We start from the raw sequence: 19829 nt of genomic DNA on the forward strand, positions 1-19829 counted from the left end.
AGATCAGACACCGGACTCGATGGACTCATGGGCTGATCCAAAATGGCAAGTTCTTGGGGACCAATCTGGGAAACAAGGGATGCTTCTGAATGAGAGAGAGAATCCTCAGCGCCACAGTGTTGGTTATTAAACCACCGGTTCCCGATGGCAGGGAATGGCCCCATATTTAAATGGAGGAAATGGTGAAGAACTTTTACCCTTCATGATCTGCTGAAGTTCCATCTGCAGGGTCTGGACCGCACGCCCAGGGTGGTCGCCTGCTGTGCGTTTGATCCGGTGGATAGAAAGACGACCGTCCACCACAGCTGCTACGTCATCGTCTTCAAGGAAAATCACTCTGTTGGTGTGCTCAATGACAGCACTATAAAGAAAAGAGACCAGTTGCCATAGGACACTACTTCACAAAGGGGATGAGGGCTAGAGCTGAGTCCATAATCGAAGGTGCCATTTATTTAAAGAAGTTGCACAGTTCACTTTTTAGTGTGTCACTATTAGATTAATTTAAGGCCCCACTTTAAGAAATCTCTATGAATTCCTTAGGCAAAGTGAATTATGCAACAGTGTAGTCTAATCACTGCAAGCCGTGGACTGGGAACCAGCATTACTGGATTCTGTTCCCACCTCTGCTGTTGACTTGGGCCATTTTTACACCAGAAAAATAGGTTTGAAAATACAAGCTTTTAACTGATGTGATTTTAAACCTGCCCGTGTCCCTAAACACGTCTTTGGACAGGGCAAACCATATTTAAATACACCAGCTGGTTATAGTTAACCCTGTTTACCTAGCATAAAAATGGCCTTGGGCAAGTCACTTAATCTCTCTGTAAAAAAGGGGATAAGACACATGGGTATCCTAAGGCTGAATGTGTAAAACTCTTCAAAACCCTCAGATGAAAGGAGCTGCAGAAGTCAGTTATGGTCACACTTACATGTGTTTCTGGAACAAACATTGTTACTTTACTAACATGCTAAAGACCGACGGTTTCACCAAGGGTTCAACAAGGTTAGTTTTTTACCATTCTCTTTTAGCCTCCAGTAAGGTTAACATAAAAGACTTTTTAGGGGATACAGGGAATTAGACATGCACAGAGTCTTTCGAAGAACTACACAACTCTCCTGATAATTTCTGGGTCTGTCTTTTTAATTTAGGCCACTGTCTTCACAAGATTCCCATTGCTCACCTCTGGAATCATATTAACTGAAGAACTTGTACCAGGACAATGCCACAGTAATAATATAAGCTTTCATTTCTTTAACAAAGTCTTATTTAAGCTCCCTTTCACCCCCTCCCCGCCATCAGTAGAGGGGGGCACGCAATTTATGAATGGCAAGTATGTGACATCTAGCTGATGTTTGTAAGACACTATGAAAGTCGTTACACACCCTTTGCTAAGTACTGATAACGCAACAGTTGTAACCCAGGTTACACATTAGGGCTCTGAATTTAAAGGGCATGTCGACGACGGTCTTGGAACCCACTACAAGGCGCTGAAGACTCTCACCTCGCATCAGAAGCGAAGTAGTACTCCACAGCTTTCTCCTCAACAGGGAAAAGACAGGTGGTGCTGTCGATACGGGAGAGGCTGCAGCTTCCTTTCTTGTCTTTACCTGTAACGTTATACACGGTACTAGCAACCAGTGTCGCACACGCTTCCACAGTAAAGAATGCACGCTGAAGTGTGTCAATCTTGATCACAGCACCAACATGAAGCATGCTTTTGAACACTTGACATTTTGGTTGAAAGTCAAGGGGCTACAGTCAATTTAACACCCATGGAAAATAGGCTTAGCAAAAGCAATTCGGGATTTTCTATTTTCTCTGGGTCACGTATTATTTGTTCCCATTCTCGAGCCCTTTCTTAGTTTGCTTATACGGCACTGAAAGCTTTTTGGCTTAACTCTAACTTGACATTAAACATACTATAGATATGTTCCATACTTGTATTGAAGTTCTCCATAAACAAACTAGAAGAACTAAACTAGGAAGTCTCTGTACGATTCTACTCTGAAAAATGACTCAAAAATCATTTCACAAAGTTTCATATTTGTAAGATACCAATATTTGTTCACTCACTCTGTCCTGCCTACAAGTCTAAACTTTTTTCTTTTTTAACAACTGCTGTGCCCTCTCACCGTGGTGTTTGAGAGGCAAGCGGGACCCTCTCTACTTTACATCCCCACGTTTAATAAAAATGCTCCACACCACATTCTTCCCTCAGTTACATCTGTGCAATCACATTGTCCTGAGTGTGGCTCAAAAGATGCAACCCAAAAGCAAACTCTCTTTCTCCTGGTCCATTTGCTGTTAGCATTCGTACAAAGGCCACGGAGTACAAGAGCTCAGTACTGTTCATGCGAGACCAGAAGTAGAGCTGCTCATAGTTTTGGTCCAAGCTTGTAACAGTGGCAGCCTGCAGGCTGGGCAGTCAGATTTAACAGCTCATAAGAATTATTTCTGTTGGTCCATGGAGGCGTGACTAACAGCAATGAGCCGTCGGAGACATTTTTGGGACGTTGGTAGAAATTTTTCCAAAACCCTAAAATTTCAGTGAAAATTCTCTCCAGGATTTCAACATTTTTAAACCGGCTCTAGAATTTTTTTTTCTTAACTTCAAGAAATTATTTACCAGTGAAGACTAAGACTGTAGTATAGTCCAAGAGAAATGGCTAAGACTAACATTTGAACTTGGACAAAACACTAAACATGCCGGAGAGAGCAACCTTGCATCGGCAGGGGGTGATAAAGAGAAGTCACAGAGGATAGATGGGTTATCCTACAAGTTCCTCTTTTCTATTCGGTCTAAAATTAAAGGATGACAAATTTTAAATTGACATATTCTACAAGGAATACACCCTACAGGCTTGATTATTTTACTTGTACTAAAATAGCATACACTGGGTAACATTTCAGTTACAGAACATGTCCTTCATTTATTCAAATAAACCCCGCCAACAATAGCTAATATTCAAATCAATACAGCTTCAATTTAGTTAAGTTTTCCAAAACCTTTTTTCTAAAATCAAAAACACTGCTTTCATGTTGATACTGAGGAAGAATAAGGAAGTTCCACGAAACAAACAGTTCAGAGCGCTTCAGATTTTTATGTTCCTTTCAATTTGCAAATCAGAAAACACAGAACACAACCACCAGAAAAGGCAGACCGATGGTGCCAGTGGCCATTCTCCAAATAAACAACTGCCCACCCTTGATTGAAGCATGCAGATTTTCTTTCCCCAGGTAGGACATTTCACTGCATCATCTTTATTATGCTGGCCCTGCTTTCCATTAGATTCAAGCGTTCAGTCCTCAGCACTTAAGTAGTTCAGTCTCAGCGAAGCAAAGCCAGCTGCGTATCATCAGTGGATATCTGATAAGGATTGCCTGGCTGCCACTTATTAGAACCTAACATCAACACAGCAGCAATTCCTCCCCTTCAGAACAGTGACTGCCATTGCCTACTCAGGGCCTGCACCAGGGGCAAAAAAAAAAAGAGAGGAGCTTTTGCAGACAATTGGGGGCGGGGGAGAATAAAACAAGCAGCTCAAAATCCCTCGGAGGAAAAACTGCTGAGCGTATTTTAATACCACATCAACCTCCACTGTAGCAATGTTCAGCATATGCCAGTTTTAAAATGCTAACACAGCACAGACTAATATTAGTTCTACTCACTAGGAGCTATTCTCTGGGCTCACTTGAGCAAGGCTAGATTTGAAATTGCTTTAAGAGACATTTGCAAAGAGAGACTGGCATATGATTTGATTGGGGATCGGTCCTGCTTTGAGCAGGGGGTTGGACTAGATGACCTCCTGAGGTCCCTTCCAACCCTGATATTCTATGATATGTTAATGTCACTGTCCGACTAAAACCACTGTCCATAGTAGATAATTCCTAGGGATAATATGAAACCCCATTGTCAGCAGAAGTTCCTACCACAGGTGTGAAATGTTTTTGAGAAGTGAGAAACCAACCAGTTTATTGCATTTTAACTAGACAGACTGTGGCATGCCACAGACTTTTACCTGTGTGTACGAAGATGGAAGGAAGCAGAAATCACCTACTCCTTACACTTCAAGAGTTAACAATAACTAGGAGCCCTACAGCGCCTGGATCCACGATTGCCTCAGTAGCTTCAACACCCTCAAAAACTTCCTAACACTGCCATCTTATTGAGGTCGCTCGCTATTTAGCCCGTGTTGGTCCTGCTCTAAGCAGAGGGTTAGACTAGATGACCTCCTGAGGTCTCTTCCAACCCTAATCTTCTATGATTCTACATAAAATTACATTCAGCCCTATGCAACTATGAAGTCTTATCCCCTTCCCAGCACCTCGTGGAGTCAGCACGCTGTACTTCTAGGTCTGTGCTACACCGCAAATCTTCGGCTTACCAAATTTGCCCCCTCAATATTTCTCAAAGACAGCACTTTCACCAGAATTTGGTTAGTTCTGGGTTGTTCCCTCCTCCCCGTCTATTTTAACTTGAGGCTTTGGGTAAAATTGTTGAAAGTCAAAGACATTTTCAAAGAAACTAACTCCCATTTAAAGTCAATGGACTTTGGTTTTTCAAATGCCTATGTTACTTTAGAACATGGGATGTAGGCAATTTTTACCCATTAACACTAACTTCCAGGGAAACCTGTTGAACAACACACTTTTGCACGCCACCTCTCCTTTGGTTTACATTAAATGTAATTGTAACCACTGTCTACTCAAATAATCAGTTGTCCCCCAAGTTAAAAGGGGATGTAGTTAATAAAGGTTACCTGGGTGAGCTATTGGTACAGGAAGAACTTTAATAGCATTGAGGTTCAAATTCTCCACTGGCACAAGCCCACAAATTTCAACCATGAAATGACTATGCTTGCAACCATGTACTCCTGCCAGCACATCGAGGGAAGTGATTATTCCCCTCTATTCGGCACTGGGAGGCCACATCTGGAGTATTGCGTCCAGTTTTGGTCCCCCCCCCACTACAGAAGGGATTTGGACAAATTGGAGAGAGTCCAGCGGAGGGCAACGAAAATGATTAGGGGACCGGGGCACATGACTTACGAGGAGAGGCTGAGGGAACTGGGGTTATTTAGTCTGCAGAAGAGAAGAGTGAGGGGGGATTTAATAGCAGCCTTCAACTACCTGAAGGGGGGTTCCAAAGTGGATGGAGCTCGGCTGTTCTCAGTGGTGGCAGATGACAGAACAAGGAGCAATGGTCTCAAGTTGCAGTGGGGGAGGTCTAGGTTGGATATTAGGAAACACTATTTCACTAGGAGGGTGGTGAAGCACTAGAATGGGTTACCTAGGGAGGTGGTGGAATCTCTATCCTTTAGAGGTTTTTAAGGTCCAGCTTCACAAAGCCCTGGCCGAGATGATTTAGTTGGTGTTGGTCGTGCTCTGAGCAGGGGATTGGACTAGATGACCACCTGAGGTCTCTTCCAACCCTAATATTCTATGATTTTACTGACAATGAAGTCCTGCTGATTGATACCAGGTGAGTACCAAGCCCCATCCTTTTCCTGAAATACAGAAGTCTCCTAGATTTAGCTGAACACTCTGTCAGATCATAAGTGAAAGGTTATTTTTAAAACAGAAATGGAGTACTTGGGAAAACAGATTTGCTGGTTAATAAATAATGATTCATTGGAGCTAAAGGCACACCCCAAACTCAAAGCACACAAACAGTTTTGTAAAAGAGTCAGGATACAAGGAGCAAAAGGGAAATAAACCCAAGCTGCAATTCGAACCTCACTGTATCCATGATGTGCTGTAGATCAAACAAACTACGTTTTGCTCAAAACACAGTTCTGCTTCAGTGACAAGATTTCCCAACATGAAAGTGGTTTCTAATTCCCATGGGGTTTAATGTCACGGCTTTTACTTTTTTTTTTTTTTTTTTAAACTTATTCACTCTTTCGTGCAGTGAATAATGCCGCTTGCAATTTATGAAAGAACCTACACCTAAAACATCAGTTCGCTAAGTTAATGCTCACAATGTACTATGTTCAGAATCACTAGAACACTGAAACTTGGGGAAAAGGCATTTTTGGTTTCTTTGTTTTTATTTGTGGTGTTCAAAGAGAAAAATCCTTATCTTCTGGTTTGTTTCACTTTGCTACATGGAAAGCAATAACCACATACTAAAGAGGCAGTTCTAATTTCCCTTATTTTCAATAAGTTTTCTAAGAAAAAATCAGCAGAACTTGTAGTATTAAAGGGATGTCTCAAGTAGGCACCTTTCTCCGCTTCTATGGATATTCCATCAATAGAATGATCCATAGATTGCCCAGCTGAAAGTGTAACAAGAAAGAAAAATAACTTCACACAATCAGTGAAAATAATCATTTTAAATAGTGTAACAATATAAATTAAAAGAGAAACAGTCACTTCTAATGTACCTGTTCTGTACAGGATTGGAATGTGGTCAGTGGAGAGCTTGTGTTCACTTCGAACTCCAATCAGCAGGGGGCTTCCTCGTCTGCAAACGAAACATGGAGCTGTAACCGATGACACATGTAGCTTCAACGTAGAAACCTTAAACTCAAGGGACTGTTGTCCGACACCAAGGTATCTAAACCACTTAACCTCATCCAGCTTGTTTTATTGAATCTCCTCACAAACGATCAATTAGTTAATAAAAGTGAAGGAGGCTGCAAGATATAGGACAAAATTCTGATCTCAGTTCCACTAACCTTCCCCAAGTTAAAAATACAAATTTAGCCTTCATCCTTTCCAGGAACAGAGCTAGACAATGGGATATGAAGGCAAAGGCTAAAAGCAACATAAAGACTTAAAACTGGGGCAGATTCCCTAATATGAGCACTTAAATAGCGCACTGAAATCCTGCACTTGCATGCTCAAGCCAGTACTTTGAATGGTTATTGCCAATTATATGCGCCTAATGGCAGATACTAAAGTCGAGGTTTTCAAAGCTTATTAGGGATTTAGCCACACGACTTTAGTTAAAATTAATGGGAATAGCATGGCTCTCTCTCTTGGTTGGCTTTCGAAAGTCTAAGCGTGGTATTTAGAGGTCCTATTAAGGCATTCGCATGATACACTTGAAAACCAAACTAGCCCATTTTATTAAAAAAATAAAATAAAAATAAAAATAAAAAGGGGTGTCCATCCAAGGCTTTAGGTACCACTGCCATACATTACAAAAACAAGTCCCCGACCCACAAATCTGACTTCTCTCTCCAAGGCCAACCTCCACAGCAGCCTTCACAAACACATTTGCCTCGTGGCATGCCCCAAAGGCCGAGACACCTAGGTTATTTCAGACCAGTTGTACATGAGAATAAGTGAGATTCTGACCACGAATCTGGAATTGAAGTATTTCTCAAAAAGAGACCTTTTGAAGAGTTTCGTGCTGAGATGTAGAGATGAGGGGAAAGAGAGGAGAAAAAAGTAAGCAACACAGAAAATTCAGATTCTCACACAGTGCAGTAAGAGCATCCTCCACGTTACTCTCCTCTGACTGATACACCAGCCATCATCAGCAAGAAGGGAGAGGAGTTAAAAAACTGTATTGGCTATGACCGTGATTAAAAGGGAAATACTGTCTATTGAGAGAGACAGTATCAATCTTTACCTGGTGCCAACTGCTTGACCACGGTAATGGACACTTTTAAACACAAGGGCAAAAGCACCTTCCTGGAAGGAAAGGAGAAATATACAAATTATTGTTCCATTTCAAACTACACTTACAACCACATTTTTCAAACACCAGCACGTAACCTGCACCCATCAGAACATTCTTGTTCAACCCAACAACTGCCTGTTGGCACCTATTTTATGGTCACGGATTATTTCGGACGCCTAGTTTTGAAACTGTGTCCCTTAATTCACTTGTTCTAAGCCAGTTATTTTTTAAAAACTGGACTCCCTGGTTAGCTTAACTGACTACCACTATAAAAGCTCTTATACCAATTCAGATTTTGGTGAACTGACATACTACACCAAGGATTCAACGAACCAATCTTTGTGCTGCTTGACCTGCATCTGTGTGCAAAATTGTTTGCCAACTGGAACACGTATCATGCGAAAATCTGTGCACAGCCTAGGGTGCTGTCATTTTCCTGTCATTCAATGGTTATTAAAGTTAATTCTCTCCAGAACAAAATAGCACCAGGTGGAAGTAAATTAACTGTTTTTATGCACAGGACTGTGCATAATATTAATTAAAAAAAAAAATCTCAGGTGGTGGGACCGATAGACCCGTAGCTAAACATACATGCTTTTCAATAAAGTTTCCACAAGAGGTCAGCGTTTCTTTCATTACTGGAGTTTTACAACCAACCAACCTACCTTAGGTCCAGATTCAGCAAAGAAAACACAGGCTTAACTTTAAATGACATCAATGGGAGTTAAGCACAAACTTAAATGCTGTCCTAAATAGGGATGCTCTCCTAAGACAGGGCTTCAAATTGTGACTTAGTGAAGAAACATATGTTCTACTGCAAACACATACACCATGGAAAGCCCTTTTGCTAACAGTAATCTTTGCTTTTTTTTTTTTTTTTTTTTTTTTTTTTAAAAACACACGATCCATACTTGAACTGTGGAACTCGTTGCCACAATCTCTCATGTCTATAGCCACATCTACACTAGAAGCGCTTTATCAGGATAGGAATACCAGCATACTATACCAGCTAAGTACTGCGAGTAAGGACACAGCTATAAAGCAAAGCTGTGCTTCGTACCAGTATAGTAAAACCATCCCTGCAGGCACAACAAGCTTTCCTGAAAAAAGCGTAGTTTTCCTGACATAGCTGCACCTCCACATTCGGGGCTTCTGCTGGCACAGCTACGTCGATCAGGGATCGTACCTCGTCCCACTCCTGACTGACAAAGCTATGCCAGCGGAAGTTCACAGTGTAGATCTGGCCTACCAGCTTAGCAGGATTAAACATTTATATGACCAATATTCACAGTTACATAAGATAGGAATATAAATTCTTGCGCTTCAGGGCATAAACCAAACACTGATTGCGTGGAAGAAACATCTCTACATAGATTATTCTTTAATTATCCATTGGGGGATTTCTTGCACGACTCACTGAAGAATATGGAATATAGACAGGCTATTGGACTAGACTGACCATTAGTCGGCTGACCACTGCAATTCCAGTGTTCCGACTTTCAAATATTTTAGCATATTTAGCTTGTATTTTCATGTGAGACACCACCAGAAGCATTGCCTCTGGGTCTAAAAAAAAAAAGTTTTAATAAACAGATTTTTAAAATTAATTAATATATTACCAGTTGCTGGATAACCCTCTCCACCAAGGTGGTGAAGCTAATGTCATCACTTTCGCGGTTGTCGTACATGTACTTGACAAGCTTGGCAATGGTTTCTGTGTCGGTCTCAGACTCAAAATCATACCCTTTGCTTTCCTGAAAGCAAACCAAAAAACCCCAGGTTGTTATTATTGTTCATTATTGGTAAAGTCTAGAAGCTCTAGTCATGGACCAGAACCCCGTTGTGTTGGGCACTGTACAAACTCAGAAGAGAGAGATGGTCCCTGCCCCCATAGAGCTTACAATCTAGGTGTAAAACAAGAGACAAAGATTGATAGTGACATATAGAGGAGTACAAGGAAATGAGACAACAATGGTCAGCCTGATATGCAGCGGTCTCAGCACACCAGCACCTTAACCGTTGTCAAGTTTTTTGTAGGCATCATGGCAAAGGCAATTTTAAGGAGGGTTCTGAAGGAGGACAGGGAGGTAGCTTTGCAGCTGTTTACAGGGAGCTCCTCTTAAGCACAAAGTTGCTAGTTTGAAAACATAATGCGTGGATGATGGAGGCTGGAATCATGGGCTGATCGCAGGTGGGAGTCGATAGTGAATGAAAGATGATAGTTCGGTGGAGATAAGCAGTGAAGGGCCTTGAAAGTGAAGACAGTTAGCTTATGTCTGATGAGATGGAGAAAGGGGACGCAGTGGAGGGATGACGTGGTCAAAGTGACAGGCTAGAAAAATGATCTTTGCAGCAACATTCTGAATGGATATTTGTCAAGGCTAGAGACAAGAACGTAGTAAATCAAGACATGAGATGACGACAGACACTTTGCTGGGAACAGATTCAGTGGAGTGCAAGGGGCAGAAACCGGAGCAGAGAAGAACTCTAGACAGTGGTTGTACACAGCAAATTCAATGATCCTAGAGATGAAAGGGAAAGGCAGAGATGGGGAAGTAGTTGGAGATGCAGATGGGCTCAAGGGTGGGGTTTGTTTGTTTGTTGTTAAGAAGGGGAGACTAAAGCATGCATGTATTGTGAAGGGCAGGAGACGGAGCAGAGTGAGAAACGAAAGGAGAAAAGTAAGGGATGGCATCAGAGTGGGTGCAAGGGAGATCTGTAGATGAGATGTGATGGGGCTGTTCACTGTTAATATAGACAACAGAGGAGAGTCTTGCAGGACACCCAAAAACAGTAACTGCATAGACTGCCCCTATTTAAGAAGCTCACTAAGTAAGGAAAAACAATTCAGCCAAGAATTCATAAGTCTTATCAGCCAGTCTCATACACACCAAATATCTCCACAATGGTCTTTTCTTGCATGATCTGTCTCACGCTACCCATAAATCAGGGTGCTCTGGATGTATGAAACTGAGTACAGGGCACCCCGTCAATAGCAAAGATCAAAGGATTACGAAGTTCTGTTAGCAGAACGGTCAGCTAGCAATGCAATTTCCATTACTCTCCAAAGGCCAGAGAATCAAAACAGATCCTTCATCCTGAAAGAGAAGATTCCCAACCTCACACACAGGAGGGTAAGATCAGTCCACGAGACTTGAGGATAATTTCCATCCCTTCAATTTCTACTCTCCACCCACAAACCAGATCAAAGCGTGGACAGCCATAGGAGCTGAGTTTATCTCCACCTGAGATAATCCAGTGGTCACCATGATAGCCATGAAGTCTTCAGCTGTCTCAGAAGAATCTCCAGCTTTGTATGTTCAAAGCACTGGGCACTATTAGCACCTGTGGTTTCCACACCACAGTAGCAAGAAATTTAGGCAGCTAATCAAGGACTTTGAGACTTAACCAGCACTCAGTGCCATTATAACTTTATCCCAGAGCTTAGACACACAGCTAGTTTTACTTACCAAAAATTTTCTCAGATCTTTGTAGTTGGTTATAATGCCATTGTGGATAACAATAAATTCTAGAGAATTAAAAAAAAAAAAAGTGTTTAGATATGTGAATACTTTACATACCTTAAACAGCATCTGAAATATTTTATTCTAATAAGTCTACTTACACAGCAGTAGAAGCATCAAAATAGGGAACAGCTTCTATAATTCACTGCAATTACTTTCAACAGATTGCTCCCTTTTAGCAAGGACTGTTCTAAGTTGTATGCAGTAATACCATCTAGGATTTATGCTATGCCTTTCCATCAATAAATCTCATTGTGCATTACAAAGATGGAGAAGTATTAACTTATTTTACAGATGGGGGAACTTAAGGTACAGAGACATTAAGTGACTTGCTCAAAGGCCTGTTTTAGCAGTGGACCAGGAGTAAAATCCAGGAGTCCTGGTTCCTGGTCCTGTTCTCTATCTGCTAGACTACAGTTGCCATTCCACTGAATAACCTTTTAAGAGCAAATACTTCAAAAGAAAACTCACCAATCTGTCATCTTTTGAGGGTGGCTTGTTTAACTTTTATGGATTTTTTTTAAAAAAATGCATTTAATGCATCCAGCTGCCGTGATGATATGCCGCATATTAGTAAATACCGATTCCCGTGGCAATGTTTTCTTGGTATCATTGTATGCAATACAGAATAGAGATAATTTTCCTTATGTGAAAGGAGAGAATCTAGGCCAGCCTTCATGTGTGCCATTCCCCTAAACTGCTATCCATGCTAATCACATCAGATCTTAGTGCTGAGGACGTTAAACATGCACAAACCATTTTCCAAGTCAATGGTTGTATTATTTCCGTTTCAAGCATTTAGAATCACAACACATTTGAAGGAGTCAACAAAGTAGTTTTGCAGAAGTCTTGTAACCGGAAGATTACCGATTTAATATGTGCTTGTAACAATGTTATGTGCAGTGCTCGTCTAAACCGTATACACTTAGAGATGATCCTTTTCTAGACGCGCTATTATTGTATCTCAGTTGGTTGGTTTGTTTTATTTTACAATTCAAAAATCAGATGGTTAGAGCCAAAATTGGTTCAATTTCAAAATCTTCATATGCTGGTTGGTAATGTCTCCTGGAATTCTAAATATCTTGGGCTTGTGTTTTAATCCAATCAGTTTTCCCTGAACCACCGTTTGACACAACACTTAAAATCACCCAGGATGAGCTTAACAGGATGGAGGATGGTCTTGTGTTTAAAACACAGGACGGGGAACAGGAGGACCTGGGTTCTATTCCCAGTTCAGTCACTGGCCTGCCGGGCGACCTTGGGCAAGTCATTCACCTCCCCATGCCTCAGTTTCCCACCTGTACAGTTGGGATAATGATACTGTGCTCCTTTGTAAAGTGCTTTGAGATCTCAGAATGGAAGGTTCTGTAAGAGCTAGATACTGTATGATTACCCAGCTCTGCCACAAGCCACCCATGCAACCACTCTCTCTTGTTCTCATTTTTCTTCATCTGTAAGTGAGAATGCTAATGATTACACAGGTAGCGTGAGGATAAGTTCATCACAGTCCGTAAAGCATTTGAGATTCTGGCTGGTGCACAGTTATAAATAAGAGCCAAGCTGCCTTCTACAGCAATACAAACAACAAAGCAACCTTTACCAAATGATGGCCAAAAGAGAGAAATAAATAAACAAAGAAAATTACATTATAAAACAAACACTGTTTGTTAGCAACATCCCATTTATGATGGTGGTTGGGAAAATTCCTGTACAGAGATTTCATGCAACTGTAGGCCTTGAGATCTTACTTTTTCAATCAATCAATATTGATTTACTGAAGTCCCGAGGCACTATCACAATGCAAATAATTAATACGACTGCCTCTTATTGCAAGTGATTCATAATATCAACAACAAAATGCTCTGGTGCTGTTCTCAATGAAGTCAATGGCCAAACTCCAGTGGAAATCAAAAGGAGCACGGTTAGGATCAGAGCTTGAAATAGAATAATTATTTATATGCCCTGCCTCCAAGCGCGAAATCTCACAGAGGCATAGGCAGCACTGTACCAATGCAGTTTTAGTACGAACACCCTAGAAGTACTGAATTAGTGACAATTTGCAAGAGCATATTCGTCGTTCAGAATTCCTAACAGCCATTACTCTCCCCATTCACACAAATAAATACTTGCCCATGCAGTGCAGGGTCTTACCATTGTTTTTATCTGAGCGCTGCGGGTGGCTATTGACGGGACTGGGCTCACCATGGGTAGCCCATCGCGTATGTGCAATGCCAAGATGTACATCAAACTCGATGTCCAGGTCCATATCCTGTTGTTCTGCAGATGGAAGTGTAAAAATGTTACATTATTAGGACCTGATCCAATTTACATTGAAAACAACGTAAGAGAAGGGTCAGGCTTTCAGAGTGTAACAGGCAATGCAGTAAATTACATGGAGACTGAAATAGTCAAGTAAAAATATAATCAGAAAATTATTAGCACAATGTAAGCAAAACGCCAGGTCTAGAGTTATTGGCAGTCAAGACCATGTCATGGCCCAAGCCAACAAAAGTGATGATTTCTCACGTGATGAAGGATTTTTCCATGTGAAATACACAGCCTGATCCTGTGAACCCTTTCCTCTGAGCCACTTTACTGATTAGTACCACTGACTCATGTGTAAAGGTTCGCAATATCAAAGATCAAATGTTTAATTTAATTGCCAATCTTTTAATAAGTTTACCGACATGATTTTCTTCTCGGCTCTCCACCAACATGAAAATTGGAGCATTCTGAGTATTGCCTCTTAACGCCAAAGCTGTTTGTGGACAGGTATGAATATGCTCTAAGCTCTTCTTTGGGCAAAAAGTATCCCAACACCAGGGCATTTCCAACAAGTTCACAAAATCATTTCAGGTTTTCAGCAAGAACATCTTTGTCTCAGGAGTTCACTTGTTTTGCCACACTGAGTCCTCAGTAAGAAGCAATCAGACAGCATCATTTGTTTTTACTGGATATATTTTCTCCTGAGAACATTTTCAACTCTGATCATCTTTTCTCCTGCACACTGAGGACATATCTATGAATTTTACTTGTGTAGCTTTCGCATGCTTTTATTAACCAATAAGCCAATGGGAACATGATTGTGCATCAATGGGATGGTCTTACAAAACGAGGACCATAATTCTCAAATGTACACTTAATGAGCTATGAAGAAGTTCATAGCACTTGTTAGTAAAGAATAAGCCCGTTATGGTAGACAACGATTTACTCAGCGTTCTTCTCTACAGGCTGGAAACAGACAATCAAGCCTTCTTCAGGAAAGCTTGAGTGAGAAGAGGGTGGGAACTAGTAAACTGAGAAAAAACTCACATACCAAGTAGTGAATTATTGTACAGTATAGCAATTAGCTGCATGCGTCAGCTATGCCTCCCATTCTCCAAGTAGTTCTGTGACAAGGCTGTCAGAGAACTCTTACTGTAGATGTCCATGACAAACCTGTCTATCCCCCCACCTCAACCCTGTCCAGCTTACTATACGGCCTTCAGTTTATTTCACATACCTACAAAGATACATTGACAAAATTATTCGTGTGGCGGTTTTTAAGTCTCGCTCATCTGGCAATTCCATGCCTTTTTATTCTCAAAAAGAAAATAACCTTGAACAAGTCACCCAATTTTATTTTTATCCCTTATGTTGGCCCATCATCTCTGATGCTATTGAAATATTAGCTCTGCCTGACGAAGCATAATCACCTTACACAATATTAAATTAGAAGCCCCAACAGTAACAATTTAGTGCCTGGAAAGTATCAAATTAATCTTCTCTTGGTAGAAGTTCATCCTTCTGTTCAGAGATTACCTTTTCTGTCTCTCTGAATAGCTTTTCATAGACCACAATATAGTTTTTCTAAGTCGTTTTTTGTTGGAGATCATCATTTTACCACAAGTGCTTAAATCTTACCATTATTCCACTGTCTTTCTTTTTTATTGAATATATACAGTATAACCTTGTTTATTTAGACTTTGGGCTTAGCTGAACTAAGGTCAGGTCCATGCATTTCATTTGGATCAATGAGGTTTTACTAGAGACTGGAGTTTATCTTAGTAATGGCAAAATTACATTAAAAGGCTATAGAATCAGTTTCTCGTAAATTTCATATAAGAGAATCCTTTAAGTTAAATAAATATGCTGTAACTGAAGTTACTAACACCTGAAAATCAGGATATTAACTAGAAACAGACAACCATCAACTATGGTGGCAGATACCTTCAAGTTCATGCAGTGCTTACCCATACTTTACACAAAACAATTGTTTGCAGTTTTGTTTCCTGCAGAGATTTGACTAATTCAAAATCGGACTCTATCCAGGACATATAAAGAGTTTAGAAACAGAGAGCAGAATACCTCACTTCATGCTTTCTCATCAATTTGACAGTTCCACTTACAAGTATATTAGTATTTTTTCTTAACCAATTCCTTAGCCCATCTATTGCGCAAGATAAAACTAGGGTTTGCACTATAAGATATTTAGGTTATTCAGGAACTCAGTCAATTGGTAAATGCACTTATATTTTAAAAAGAAAAAAAAATTAAGGCTAAATTCAAAATGTCCTAGTGGATGATTTCTTCCTGCTTGCAGGGGAGGAGGGAGCTTATTTTTTAGAACTGAAATAAAATATATCCATATATAGATGGATTCTTATTAATGTTGTAATACTATTTTCACTATTTTGCTTTATTTGGATGAGAAATCAATGTACAGTTAATTCCCTTTCTAAAAGGTTGTTCCTTATTTTGAGAACTTCATTTTAAATTTACCAAGCTAAATGGGCCACAATCCAGCAAACATTTACAAGCACTTGTGAATCCTAGTGAATTAAATGGGACTGCTCTTAGATGTGAAATAGCGCTGTCGATTCATTGCAGTTAACTCACGCGATTAACTCAAAAAAATTAATCGCAATTAATCGCAGTTTTATTCGCACTGTTAAACAATAATGCGTTAGTTACATTTGTGACTGAACTCCTTGGGGGAGAATTGTAGGTCTCCTGCTCTGTCTTTTACCCCCATTCTGACACACATTTCTTGTTATAGCAGTCTCAGACAATGACCCAGCATGTTGTTCATTTTAAGAACACTTTCACTGTAGATTTCACAAAATGCAAAGAAGATACCAATGTGAGATTTCTAAAGACAGCTACAGCATTTGACCCAAAATTAAAGTGCCTTCCAAAATCTGAGAGGGATGAGGTGTGGAGCATGCTTTCAGAAGTCTTAAAAGAGCAATACTCTGATGTGAAAATCACAGAACCTGAACCACCAAAAAAGAAAATCAACCTTCTGCTGGTGGCATCTGACTCAGATGATGAAAATGAACATGCATTGGTCTGCACTCCTTTGGTTCGTTACTGAAAAGAACCTATCATCAGCATGGACGCATGTCCTCTGGAATGGTGGTTGAAGCATGCAGGGACGTATGACTCTTTAGCGCATCTAGCGGGCATAGGCACCAACTTCGCCTGGCGTCAGTGGGTGCTCGTGCCCTCCCGCCCCCTCCTGCCCCGCTGCCTTTCCAACCCCTTCCCCATAGTCCCCACCCCAACTCTGCCCTCTCCCTGCCCCTATTGGACTCCTTCCCCAAATCCCTGCCCCGGCCCCGCCTCTTCCCCTGAGCGCAACGCCTTCCCGCTCCTCCCCTCTCCCTCCCACAGCTTGTTTCGCGGCGGCAAGTGCTGGGAGGAGAAGTGGGGACGGTGCGCTCAGGGGAGGAGGAGGGCTGAGGCAGGGTGGGGAGCTGCCGCTGGGTGCAGAGCACCCACCAATTTTTCCCTGTGGGTGCTCCAGCCCCGGAGCACCCACGGATTCGGTGCCTATGCTGGCAGGTAAATATCTTGTAACACTGGGTACATCAGTGCCATGAGAATGCCTGTTCTCACTTTCAGGTGATGTTGTCAACAAGAAGTGGGCAGCATTATTGCCTGCAAATGTAAACAAACTTCTTTGTCTGAGCGATTGGCTTTACAAGAAGTAGGACTGAGTGGACTTGAAGGCTCTAAAGTTTTACATTTTTTTATTTTTGAATGCAGATTTTTTTGTACATAATTCTACATTTGTAAGTTCAACTTTCATTTATATAGAGAGATTGCACTACAGTACTTGTATTAAGTGAATTGAAAAATGCTAATTCTTTTATTTTTACATTGCAAATATTTATACTAAAAAATAAATATAAAGTGAGCACTGTACACTTCGTATCCTGTGTTGTAACTGAAATCAATATATTTGAAAATGTGGAAAACATCCAAAAATATTTATATAAATAGTAGTCTATTATTTTTTAATCATATGATCAATCACAATTAATTTTTTTAATCGCTTCACAGCCCTAGTGTGAAGTTAAGCATGTGCTTAAGTACTTTGCTGGATTTGGGCCTTAAACTGTACTGATCTGAAAATTTCCACTTAATAGATACAACACAGACATTAATTCAAAATAATCAGTCAAATTTGTGAATTTCAGATTCTATGATGAACAAACCCTTAAAGAATATTTAAACTCCCTTGCCCTAGAAAAAACCCTAAAATGTTTATTAATACTTTTTCAGTTACATCTTCCACTGTTAAAGACATTTTTCTCCCACGTAAAACAGCACTGTACCATTGTGAGTATAGCGGCATGCCTACAGTTAGCTGATGGTTTTACTTGACAGATCAAAGACTTCCTTGTTCAGAAATTATGTCGCCCAAACAATACTAAGGACAGAATATACACGATACATAATATCTCAATATACATAATATATTGATCCATATACATGAGATTACACTTAACGTGTAAAGAATCTCAGGATATTTTTGGAAAGGGGAAGAGGTAAAGTGAAATACATACTGTTAATCTCTTCATCCAGAGCCTTCACTTTCCCTTTCTTTTTGATCAGTTGGATTTTGCCGGCATTAGCCTCCCAGTCTTTGTCATTTCCTCCATCGATTCCCACACCTAACGGTTTCCCACAAAACACAACCAACAAATTGTGAAGCACAGAAACTTACGTTGCACCATCTGTGTTTCATATTCAAGAAAACTGAGGGACAAACTTCAGGAATAATGGTTACAAAATCCCTTAGATGAAGACTAAATAACCCCTTGTTATATTAAAAGGCACACTCCAATTCCTGAATGAAAGGCATTGAGAATATTTTTATGTAAATCTGCAATTACTGCTCAAAAATTTTTACGTATTCTGCTGCAACAATGTAGAACTGTCTGTTTTAATTTCCCGAAAACGGGAAAGCGCAGCAGAAGGCAAAGACTTATTTGTGACCACCCGTCTAATAAGCAGACCGGTAAAATGGCAATTTGCAGTATAAAAGAAAAAGAATTGTTACTTTATCTAATGACCTACCTGCAGAATCATATCCTCTGTACTCCAATCTCTGAAGCCCTTTGATAAGGGTCTCCAGGATCTCCCGTCTTGTCCGGGGAACATGGTAGTTTAGGTAAGCAAAGATGCCTATAGAAAAGAAAGTTATATTTTAAGAGTGGTCCATTTAACTTGACGATAAAGCACCAAATGACAGACTGTTGTGTTGGATTTCCATGGGCACAAAGGATAAGGTGCAAGATTTGCCATGCTGAAGTGAACCCTTGCCAGTGTACGTTACAATTCTCTTGCAGGAAAGTACCATTAAATTCTTATCCTTTCCACAACTATTCCAAGTTCTCTCAGGGCAGCGACAGTGTTGACATTTGGGAAGCCGAGACTAAACCCTTAGCCCCACTATTTACATGGCACTAAAACCAACTGAACAAAGCAGTCAACCAGTACAGAGAAGCTTGGTTGAGTTGGGGACTGAACTTTCACATGAACTATGGAACTCACTGCCCTAAGACAGAACCACCACGGCTGAGCTATTTCAGAACTAAAGTTCAGATTCAGGAAACTGCTTAAGCAAATGCTTAATTTAAGCACATACTTAAGCACTGTTCTGAATAGGATTTTTTCCCCTAAACTGGGACCCACATGCAGAACTTATTTATTCAACACAGCTTCCCCTCAATGGAGTTCTGCACACAGACAGATAGGCAACACACCCATTCACTCATACACGCTAAAATCCTTATAAATGAATCAAGCTATTTCCCCTTTAGGCTGGAAAGGAAGAAAGAGAAATTGTTATTTCTATTTTTAAACACGTGGCAGGCACTCAGATACTATGGTGATGGAGGCCTACATAAGTACTTAGCTCTATAATGAAAATTTAATTATTTGGATCTTTTTCAGAAAGATTCCATTTGCTACTGCGATAAAGCAGCAACCCATGATGACATTTATTGGGATGAAGATCATTTGTTCTAGAAACTATTCCTTCACCTTGCCCCACCATTTTAGCAAAGAAAAGACATCAGTAAGTATAAAAGTGCAACAAGTTTGAAAATTTAAAACATACACCTATACCCATACACAGTGTAAACTTCCAAAAGAGACTAGTGATTTTGAGCTCCCCACATGAGACACCTTAGAGGGTTTTTCAGAAAATGGATGCTCAATTATTGTCAAAAATTTGGTTATTTTTAAGATCACTCAAAGAAGGGCACTCCAAATTCACTTTAGAAAAAGTAGGCTATATTTTTAATCAATGTGTCTCCATCTTCCTCATCCATACTCAGGTAAGTAGTCTTTACACATGCAAGGAGACCTCAAAGACTGTAGGTCTACTTATATACAT

The 19829-nt window shown here is 40.4% G+C and overlaps 1 protein-coding gene across 1 annotated transcript in view; it reads right to left on the bottom strand.

Moving 5' to 3' along the window:
- GFPT1 (glutamine--fructose-6-phosphate transaminase 1) overlaps positions 1 to 19829 on the bottom strand; it is a 51046-nt gene that overhangs the window by 15301 nt on the left and 15916 nt on the right. Inside the window, exons 2-10 of the mRNA XM_074940210.1 lie at positions 18506 to 18613; positions 17992 to 18099; positions 13310 to 13435; positions 11105 to 11163; positions 9254 to 9388; positions 7584 to 7645; positions 6388 to 6467; positions 1503 to 1608; positions 198 to 361 (exon numbers count right to left, since the gene is read on the bottom strand). Of these exons, the coding sequence (XP_074796311.1) occupies positions 198 to 361; positions 1503 to 1608; positions 6388 to 6467; positions 7584 to 7645; positions 9254 to 9388; positions 11105 to 11163; positions 13310 to 13435; positions 17992 to 18099; positions 18506 to 18613 (948 nt within the window). The remainder of the gene's footprint in view (positions 1 to 197; positions 362 to 1502; positions 1609 to 6387; positions 6468 to 7583; positions 7646 to 9253; positions 9389 to 11104; positions 11164 to 13309; positions 13436 to 17991; positions 18100 to 18505; positions 18614 to 19829) is intronic.

This window comes from Natator depressus, chromosome 26 (assembly GCF_965152275.1).
Source record: "Natator depressus isolate rNatDep1 chromosome 26, rNatDep2.hap1, whole genome shotgun sequence".
NCBI lineage: Eukaryota > Metazoa > Chordata > Testudines > Cheloniidae > Natator > Natator depressus.